The 10,426-nt window shown below is 39.9% G+C and overlaps 1 protein-coding gene across 2 annotated transcripts; it reads left to right on the plus strand.

Annotated features, from left to right (window-relative positions):
* The first annotated feature begins 37 nt into the window (after window positions 1-37).
* LOC147869637 (putative amino-acid acetyltransferase NAGS2, chloroplastic) lies at window positions 38-10,413 on the plus strand. Of its 2 annotated transcripts, XR_015531052.1 has the most exons (11): window positions 38-563; window positions 968-1,055; window positions 1,933-2,138; window positions 7,419-7,570; window positions 8,298-8,715; window positions 8,804-8,901; window positions 8,988-9,099; window positions 9,215-9,374; window positions 9,459-9,531; window positions 9,627-10,192; window positions 10,302-10,413. XR_015531052.1 is itself a non-coding variant. In XM_087331555.1 (10 exons), exons 1-10 carry the CDS (start codon window positions 90-92, stop codon window positions 9,766-9,768), a joined length of 1,923 nt encoding a protein of 640 aa, XP_087187681.1. In that variant the 5' UTR covers window positions 38-89; the 3' UTR covers window positions 9,769-10,413. The 2 variants fall into 2 exon arrangements, 1 of the variants encoding a protein (XP_087187681.1); XM_087331555.1 differs by having other exon boundaries at window positions 9,627-10,413.
* The last annotated feature ends 13 nt before the right edge of the window (window positions 10,414-10,426 follow it).

The raw sequence follows: 10,426 nt of genomic DNA on the forward strand, positions 1-10,426 counted from the left end.
GCATTCCTCATGCTCCATCCCCCAAGCCTATTATCTTGTTCCATCTTCCTACCTCAAGATCTCTGTATAGAAATCCTCATAACACTCTCATGGAAGACAAAATCGCGATGTCACGTTACATCCATTTACTGGAGGCGGCAAAACCTCGTGTTGTTGGAAGACCCCGAAGCCATTGTCCTTTCTACAGAGATCACAATCAGAGGATGATCTTCTCTCCTTCAACAGCAAGAAAGAATCCCTGCTACACTCACTACTCCATCTCCATCTCCAACTGCCATGCTGTGGATATATCCTCTAGTTCTGTTTCCTCAACCTCATCACCGTCACCATCGCCATCACCGTCTTCATCTTCTTATACCAAAGTTATGGAAACCGCGAATTTTCCTTCATCTACTTTGCCTTTGGTTTTGGAGTCTGCCCATAAAGACAGAGAATCTCAGGTTAGCTTTGTGAATTGGTTCCGAGAGGCATGGCCGTATGTTCGGGGGCATCAAGGTAGCACATTTGTTCTCATCATTTCTTCAGAGATCATCGATAGCCCTTCATTCGATGGCGTGTGCCAGGTCCTTCTCTACTTCTCTTTATTGATTGGCGGTAACTAAAATTGTTATTTGAGCAAAGCTCCCTCCCAAATTTACCCCCCCCCCCCCCTCCCTCTTCAAAACAAAAACCTTGATGTCTTGGACTCATCTACCCTTTCCTCTCTATCAGGGGGTTAGACAAGTGGCATTTTGAGAGGGAATTGTTTGGGAATGAAGCAGCAGTTTTACACAAACACACATACACCCACATAATATATGTTCTTTTGCATATATATGTATATATTTGAATTAGGAATTCTATGCTCTTATTGGAGAGCACCATACTTCTGCTCACATTGATGCATCAATGCAATCCGATGAAAACACTGCAATATGTATTTTTTCAAAGTGAGATGTTCATACATGGTGCTTTCCTATTTTGATAGGACCTATCTCTCCTTCATGGACTCGGAATCAAACTGGTCATCATACCTGGAACACATTTGCAAATTGACAAACTCCTATATGCAAAAGGTACATTGATTCACTGGCAGTAAGAAAATTTGATTTGATGGAAAAATATGTTCTTTTGAGAAGGATCATGCTTACAATATAATAAATAATTACACTAGGTTTGGTTTGAATAAGCAATGAGACAGGAAACAGGAAAAGTCTGTCCAAAAACATAAATGAGGTTGTAGTGAATGTAGTAGATATATCTCCTGTTCAGGGAAAAAACCATTGGATGCATCACACGTTGCCCTTTTTTCAGATTTGAGCGATTTGATGGCTTGTTTCTGCATGTGGCCACTATACTAGCCCGGTATTTGAGTTTCTCTACATATTGAAAATTCGTTTACTTGTTTCACATCAGCTCCTGGGTCGACAATTTCTTGCATGTGACTGATGTTCTGGTCAAACACTGGTGGTACATGCCATGCTTTAGGTGCTTGAGACTGTTGCTTTTGTGTAGGTTCTTTCTGCAGACCTTCTTTAATTTCTACTGACCTTCTTCACTTGAACTTCTTTCCTCTTTGATTCTTTCATGAGGATTTAGGAACACACGAAAACATTTTCCACAGAGGTTATCATCACTTTCACAAAGTATTTCATCACCTTCCAACTGTAATGTGAAAACATGGGCTTGTTTCCATAACAATGCTGAGCCCATGCGCTTTTCTCTTGCCAATCAGCATTTACACGAAGGAAAAAAACTCATCCCCTTGCAACTGTACTCTGAAAACATACATCTCATAATAATAGTCTTTGAAAAATATGTGCACCTTGTTATAGAGATGTCTACATTATGAGCCTATGTACATCGTATGCTACTGAACCATTTAAAAACACTTAATATTTATTAAGGACACTGAATTATGACGGTTTTGATTTGCAACTTTGATGATTGCAGGTCATAAGCCATACTATGCTGGATCATATAGAATCACAGATGATGCAGCTCTGGAGGCTTCCATGGAAGTTGCAGGAAAATTTCGACTAGGTATAGAAGCAAAGCTCTCTTGTCAACCTTCTATCCCTGTGCTACGTCGCCATGGTGACAATGACCGATGGCACGTCGGTGTTAGTGTTGCTAGTGGCAATTTTGTTGCTGCGAAGGTCAAAAACCTAACTTGAATCTATGTTTGCCTTCTTAACATTATTCTGCATGTTTGTTATTTAATGGCATGTGAGAGTCAAACTGTGTGTAACAAATTGTTTTGGAGGGGCTAGAAGTATATTTGGCTATGCAAGTTATTTGATTAGAACTTATTATCTTAATTGTGGCAATTTTTCTTGGAAGTGTGAACCTTATATTATCTCCGAAGGACTTTCCTTTGATGTGCAACTATCAAGAAATATTGAATCAATATTGTTTGTTCATAATTTGTTTTTTGGTACCTGAATTTGGGAGTCCTTACTTATTGTCAAATTTCAATTAATATAGTTGAACTTTTACTGTCCATACAACATCGAAGAGGTGTTGTTGATGGAATTGTTACATATGCAATTCCATACCAATACGAGGTAGAATTGTTACTCGTGCAAACTCAAATACCAAGGTATATAGAGCATAAATGTCGTTGGGTTGCATCCCTCGCCTCTTATGGTGGCACAATACAAAAACCATTACATCTTTGTAATTTCTAGCCATACATGTTTAGCATTGACACGAGGATGTGGTAAGTGAGGTCTGATGGTGCATGGGGTTTGTCGAATGACCTTCATTTGTATTTCATAGTTGACCACCATAAATGTAGATGTGGTCGCAATCTTCAGATTCAACTTTGTCAAAATTCCTACATCTTTATAATGCTAGTTTACACGAGGGGTAATGGCACATACCGCCAAACTATCATAAGAAGTCCCTATACTTGTGGCCATGCTTAGTTGTGCTCGACTACTAGTCGAGCCCCACTAACTATCATATCATACACATCCAAACTATAGGATCTTGCATGAGGCAATTTGTTCAAAGCGATGATGGTGATGGCAAACATGTTTGCCCAACAAAGTAATTACAATGCTAGCTCGTTGTAAATATTGTAATCAAACATCCTTAACTCAATTTAACTTTAATTTGAAGCAATTAGATATTTGTATTATTTGGGAATTTGATATCGTCGGAGGACAATTTGGGGAATCTAATCAATTGGTAAATTTCTCGAACTACATTTAAAGTGCTTTTCTATTCCAATAGCCATCTAAGCAATAAAGTTTGGAATGGAGTGAGCAACTCCCTTAGAGGAGTGAGAATATTGGAAATCCAAAACTGGAGAAGGAATTCTAGAGATGAGAAAGGCGTTTCCAGGGAAATCTTGAAAAATACAAAGGTAATAAATAACATGTCATAAATGTCCAAAAGGCCACAACTAGGTTTAGTGCGCCAATGGGAGTTATGAAACTCCGAAGGGCAAATCGGGAATTTCATAATAAGAAAAAAGAGAAGGGTCATTCTATAGTAAAATTCTCTCTACCCCCCAACGTAACAAAGTCGGACGTAAAAGACCTTTTGTCTATTTGTCTTGGGGGGGGGGGGGGGTGGGGTTCCAAGTGGTAAGAGTAAGATAGCAAATGTGAAGGAAATCCAGAAGGGCAATTTGGGAATTTCATGAAAAGCTTGGATAGGCCATTTTAGTAAATACAAAGAAAGGTTCTAACTGAAATAAACGACCCCATATCAGTGCAGGGGGAAACAGGGGGAAACAGGGGGCGGGAAGACACAGAAGAAACAGACAGAGAAACAGAGAGAGGCAGAGAGTTTCCTGATTGCCTATGGCTCATGTAAATACCATCTCTCCCCTCCTCCTCTTCTTTATATGGAAATCTTGTATCATATTTCAGGTCTGCAGTATATTTGTTCTGATCCCTTCCTCTTGTGAGACATGGTCTCTTCCTCCTCTCACAAGGAGCCTCCTCACACAGCAATGCCTTGCTCCTCTCCAGCTACCCTCCATCACACCTCCCCATCTCTGCTTCTCTAACTCCTCCCATAAGTCCCTGTTGCCTACAATGCTTTCTTGGTCTTCCAGCTCTCTCTTTTTCTCCACGAGAGGCCCCGATCACGCGGATCGTTCCATCTTCTCCCTTCCATCCTCTCCTGTTCATGGTCACACATTACATCCCATGAATTATGCAACTTTCCGGATCGCACAAGTCTCAAATTTCATGCCCCCATCATCATCTTCCTCCATGTCTACATCAGAAACCTCAGATTCAATGGAATTCAAATCGCCATCGTCTTCATCTCCATCCATGTTGGAAACCTTTCCAAATGCCAGTGACCACCACCATCACCATCACCATCACCACCACCACCACCATCCTCATGAAGATTCGGACCGAAATAGTGCTGATCCAGCAAAAAATGGACCGGCTTGCCTTATCAAGGGTAATCTCCACCTTGCTTCTTGCCATTGTTGGTCACATTTCTGGTTCCATGGAGAACATGTAGCTCCACCTCATTTCTCCGGCCATGACCGTTCTGACTGTGAAATGACCCTCTCATTCGAAGGCATATTCGTTCGAACCTCCCACAAGCAAATGGTTTGCATGCTAGGATGTGCCGATCGACCTTTTATGATGCCAAAAAACTCGTCATCGTCAAATATTCCTCAATATGGACCAGAACTTCATCTCTATCCAAAATGTGCTCCGGGACATGGTTGCAAAGAAGGTATCAGATATGCACCCCCAAGGATTCCAACCATTAGAGACTGTGAAATCAGCCTTCAGCTTGTTTATCCTTCAAAGCTTACGATTCGCACTTTTTCGACTCAAGGCACAGTTTCAAGCTTGAGGAAAAGAACAGATCCCCTCTACTTCGACACTCTCGCTCTATCGGCCGTTTACAAATACATGCCATCCCAGTTCGAACACTCTCCTGGGTACCCGACTTGCAAAGAGGTGACTGAATTCAAGTGGGAGAAAACCCCTTTACGTTGTAATGATCTAAAAAATGTGTTTGATGATTTGCAATTGATCATGGACTTTGAAGAGCAAAACATGCATTCAGGTAATGCAAGCAAAATGGGGCCTTTTAGTACAGCTTTCTTGCCCAACATGACAGTGACAAGATCAGCCCTTGTGCACGAAATTTCATGTAAAGAGCATGGAAATGTTTTTCAGGTTAGGTTTTATATAACGGCAGGTATAGAAACCCCACATGACACTGATGGTTCACGTAGAGAATACCTCCTTCGGTCTTCTGATAAGCTTACTATTTCAGCTGAAGGTCTGGTAAATCGGACTACAGGGCAGCTTTGCCTAAAAGCCTGCTCATTGACACATGGTTCAACCCAATCATCATCAGATCCTACATTCAGAGAGAAAGAACAACATCGAGAACATGATGATGGATATAATTGTAACATAGGAATTGATCTGGATATCAATCCATATATTAGTCTTTCGAAGCGATGGATCGTAGAAGGACGCCTCTTTTCTACACGAATCGATGAGTTCTCATTTCCGCCACTTAAACTACAAACATTGTGGCCATCCAAGTATGAGAGGCATAAGAGAGTCTCACACCCCATCACCTACAAGTATACAAGAATCGATGAAGCAGAGATCGACATCAATAACGATATGCTCATGAGCAACGAAATGATCATTTGGGATGGCCACCTTGAAGGAAGCGTATATCCAACGAATTCTCCCAATGATACCTGCCACTTGAACTTGGCTCGTAAGCTGAGCTTCGAAGCAACATCATTGGCAATCTCACATGAACCACTTCTGAAGGAAGGCATATATCTCAAAGTGGAGGTCATCGCGATAGAGTCATGTGTGTTGTTAAAAGACCAAATAAAGGCTGAAAAGCATAAATTCGATTCAGGATCCGAGTATGATGAATTAGGGTTCCTCAGGATAGGTGTAGAGATGTGGATGGAGAGACACCACATCGTTGCTGAAGGATTATATGATTCTACCCGTGGAATGATGAAGCTTATCGGGTGCTCTTCTCCTCTAACAGAGTTCTCGGACAATGTGACTGATACAGATTTCAATAACAATATCTTGGATTGTGATATTCAAATCAGTATACAATACCCTGCACTTAATAATCGCAGATGGTTTGAGACCTTGCGATGGATGGTATCCATAACAAGTACTAGGCCCCCTAATGACAAGAGTTTTTTCAAGCCTATAAACATTATTCTGGGTCCATATTCTTTACATAACACAGAAAGGGAAGATGTCTCCCACAAGATAGTGCATTCTGTGCTGCAACTAGTTGCACTGCTCGGATGTCTATATTGTATCTTAGAACAGTTAGCTGTCAATGCATGTCCATTAAAGCTCAGAGATAATCCTTATCCCTTTTGTTCTCTTACAATGCTATTTTTCCAATGGACTGGAATGGTGCTCCCTTTGGCAATGTATCTGTTCTCTCTCATAACTGACCCTGTTTCATCACTAATCCCAAAGGTTCATGATCAAGATCCTTTGGTAATGGAGCTTATAGAAGCCCTAATCAACATAGCAAGATCTCTTTGTTGCTTTGCTTTAATATTCCTCTTCATTTCCGTGAAGAGAGCGAGAAGGGAACAACATCGAGCCAAGGCCATGGAATACTTAGTCATGGAGATATGCATAGCAATATACATGGTTATGTTTGTGCTATGTATGGCAATGGGAGCATTGGACACCATGGAAACTAAGACCATGGCCATGTCAAGGAGCTTCTGGTTATTCTATGTGACTACCGCAACCAGATGGAAGACAGACTTGGAGGAATTTGGTGGGTATTTGCTTGATCTCTTCTTGTTACCTCAAGTAGTTCAGAATTTTGTAGTGTGGACCCAGAAAAGAAGAATTCTGGTTCCCCTGTTCTACATAGGCATCACCATCATGCAGAGTGGCCTTCATCTTCACCATCTCTTCTTCTGGAAGTGGAAGGCTCCAGAGACATCAGAGAAGCCTAGTATAGCTCTTGAGCTCAGTCTTCCATGTCTTTCCATTCTGCTTGCACTCACTCTTCATCTTCAACAAACTAAGGTGATAATGACTAATGTGCCTATCAAATTCCGCTGGCTAAAGAAATCTATGAAGGGATCCTAAATCCCAATCTCATCAATCACAATTCGTGGGCGAGAAGCGATTATGAAATACAAATGACGGTCATTCGACAAACCCCATGCACCATCAGATCTCACTTACCACATCCTCGTGTCAATACTGAACATGTATGGTTAGAAATTACAAAGATGTAATGGTTTTTGTATTGTGCCACCACAAGAGGCGAGGGATGCAACCCAACAACGACATTTATGCTCGATATACCTTGGTATTTAAGTTTGCACGAATAACAATTCTACCTCGTATTGGTATGGAGGTGGTGTTGATGGAATAGTTATAATTTATGCGGTTGAACTTTTACTGTCCATACAACAGCGAAGAGGTGTTGTTGATGGAATCGACTACCGACAAACTGGAGAAGTGAGGCGATTAGATGTTGCTCGTATAAAAAAGAGGCTAGAAGACAACTGCATTGTGATTCTGTCAAACCTTGGGTATTCAAGTGCTGGAGAGGTTCTAAATTGCAAGTATGTGTGTCATTTTCACATTGTTTATTTAGTTAATATAAAAAAAAGTTTCAGCACATGTAACCTGACTGGTAACACTTGCTCCAACTAAGTGATCTCACAAATTATGACATGAAATCAAAGAAATGTTGAAAGGTAGTTATACGAAGCTCATTTTTTATTCAGTTTACAAGAGGTTCTAAATTGCAAGTGTGTATGTTATTTCCACAATGTTTGGAAGCTTTATGGATTTACTGTGAAAAAGAGTTTCAGCAAAATGTAACCTGATTGTTAACACTTCCTCCAACAAAGTGATCTCACAAATTACAACATGAAACCAGAGAAAGTTGAAAGGTAGTATATGAATTTTATATTTCATTTTACAAGAGGTTCTAAATTGCAAATATGTGTATCATTTCCACATTGTTTGGAAGCTTTATGGAGTTAATATAAAAAAGAGTTTCAGCAAAATCCAAAATTATCTCACAAATCATGAGATGAAACCACCAAAATGTTGAAAGGCAGTTATCGTAATACGAAGCTTATTTTTAATTCCTTTTTACCTCTCGTATGTCATGTCCTCAATTGTTTAGAAGCGTTACGGAGTTAATATAAAAAAAGAGTTTCAGAAAAATGTGACCTGACTGATAAAACTTACTCCAACAAAGTGATCTCACAAATTGCGACATGAAACCAGAGAAATTTTGAAAAGTAGTTATATAAGCTAATTTTTTATTTCATTTTACAGCACATATGAAGTTGCAACTGCCTGTGCGGTAGAGCTTCAAGCAGATAAACTTATAAGCTTAATAGATGGTCCTTTGCTGGATGAGAATGGTCGAAGTATTAGGTTTATGACACTTCAAGGTGCAGATAGGCTTATCAGGAAGTGGGCAGAACAAAGTGAGACAGCTGCGAATTATGTCAAAGCAGTTGGGGGTATCAACTATGTAAAGAGCTTGGGTCTGGAGTCAAGAAATTTGAAGGAAGTCAGTATCATTAATGGTAGCATGAATAATTTGCTCAAAAGCAATCGGATGGATACCATTAATGGGAATGGGGATGCATCACAAATTGGGCAGGGCCTTGCGATTGGTGGTCAGGAAAGGCTTTCCAGAGAATATGGTTATCTATCAGAGCTCACAGCTGCAGTATTTGTTTGCAGGGTAATGAACCTTATTTGAAAGTATCTGAAAAGCTGACATCATGCTGAGTATGCATAGATTTGAGTATGTAATGCATTCTCTTTGTTAGGGTGGTGTGAGGAGGGTGCATTTATTAGATGCTAAGGTTGAAGGCGTACTACTTCTGGAACTATATACACGAGATGGTATCGGAACTATGGTTGCAAGGCAAGCTCTTGAACCCATCCTCTAAAAGTTAGGAAAATGCCTATTATACTAGACAAGCTTATATAAGCAGATGATGATACAAACAGTGATAGATATGAGGGTACAAGGCCAGCCCAAGTGAAAGATGTGCCTAAGATCGAAGAGTTACTTCATCCTCTGGAGGAAAGAGGCATTTTAATAAAGAGGACCCGTGAACAGGTGTTTCTTTGTATTTTTACTTACTAATTTATTACCTTAAATCTGATGTCCGTCCTGGAGCTGCTAGTCGTGAAAATTGTTTACTATTTTTTGTAACTGGAATTTTTCTGTGCAGATACTGGGAGAAGTTAGCCATTTTATAGTGGTAGAAAGGGATGCGTCTATAATTGCATGTGGAGCTCTCTTTCCCTTTCATAATGAAAAATGTGCAGAGATTGCAGCACTTGCTGTTTCTGATGAATGCCGTGGCCATGGTCAAGGTGATAAACTGCTAGGTAAAAGAAAAAGACACCTTCCACTATTAGTTTTAGACAAGGATAGTTACCAAGGATGTACTGAGTTCAGTTTTGTTTTTGTAGATTACATGGAAAATAAAGCAGTAAATATGGGGATTGAAAAGCTATTTTTGCTAACGACAAGAACTGCTGACTGGTATAATATCAGACCTTTTGCTCGATATTGGAATGTCGGCATGAGCAGTTTCAATGGATTGTTTTTTCTTTTGGTTTTCTTCTCTCTTCTTTAAGGTTCGTGCGACGAGGGTTCTCTGAATGTAGCATCACCTGTATACCACGTGAAAGGCAAGCCAAAATAGATTTGGCTAGAGGATCAAAGTATTATATCAAGACATTGATGTCCAGGGGTCAGGATTATGCAGGCGTGGATTGAGGCATTGACAGGATTGTATAAAATTTTGTTAGAATAGAATATGAAAGTGAGGGCTACAAAGAAATGGAAAGCCATGCTGAAGTTAGGTAAACCTAATACTATAGTTAATACCTATTGAGAGCTCCTGGAAAGATTGGGTTCTATTTCTGGCGGCAATAGTTTTTACAAGAGAAATGAAGAGTAGCATAAAAATGTGCTATGGCAGAAATTTTGGTACCAATAAATGGTTAGTGTCTTCAGTATATGTTGTTCTTTTGGAGAATCCAAACATGAGTAGCAATGACATGTGCATGATTATATACTGAACAAGGGTAGCATAAATATGTGCGATGGTGGAAGTTTCAGCACCAATATAAATGGGTTAGGTTTTCAGTAAACACCATAATTCCCTTGGAGAAAGCAAAAAAGTGTTCACCACCAATAAGTGGGCAATTACTTCCATAAATGCCATATATCCCTTTGAGAATATAAAACAATGATGTGTGCATTAGGATGCTAAACAAGAGCAGATCAAATTTGTGCTTTGGCAGAAGTTTCAGCACCAATAAGTGGGATAGGTACTTCATTAAATGCCATACCTCTTGGAGAAAACAAACAAGAGGAGAAATAATTATGGCAAAGATTTTGGCACCGATATAGTGAAGCTTAAATGACTGGC

This window comes from Azolla caroliniana, unplaced genomic scaffold, assembly GCF_043228905.1.
Source record: "Azolla caroliniana isolate FFs.n. ecotype wild unplaced genomic scaffold, voAzoCaro1.0.p SCAF_1, whole genome shotgun sequence".
Lineage (NCBI taxonomy): Eukaryota > Viridiplantae > Streptophyta > Polypodiopsida > Salviniales > Salviniaceae > Azolla > Azolla caroliniana.

Bases quoted from the DNA above. Each gene is read 5' to 3' on its own strand.
- LOC147869637 (XM_087331555.1), top strand. From the start codon at position 90: ATGGAAGACAAAATCGCGATGTCACGTTACATCCATTTACTGGAGGCG. The intron at 9,100-9,214 runs GTGTTTCTTTGT...TTTTCTGTGCAG, and splicing joins TAAAGAGGACCCGTGAACAG to ATACTGGGAGAAGTTAGCCA. The intron at 9,375-9,458 runs GTAAAAGAAAAA...TTGTTTTTGTAG, and splicing joins TCAAGGTGATAAACTGCTAG to ATTACATGGAAAATAAAGCA.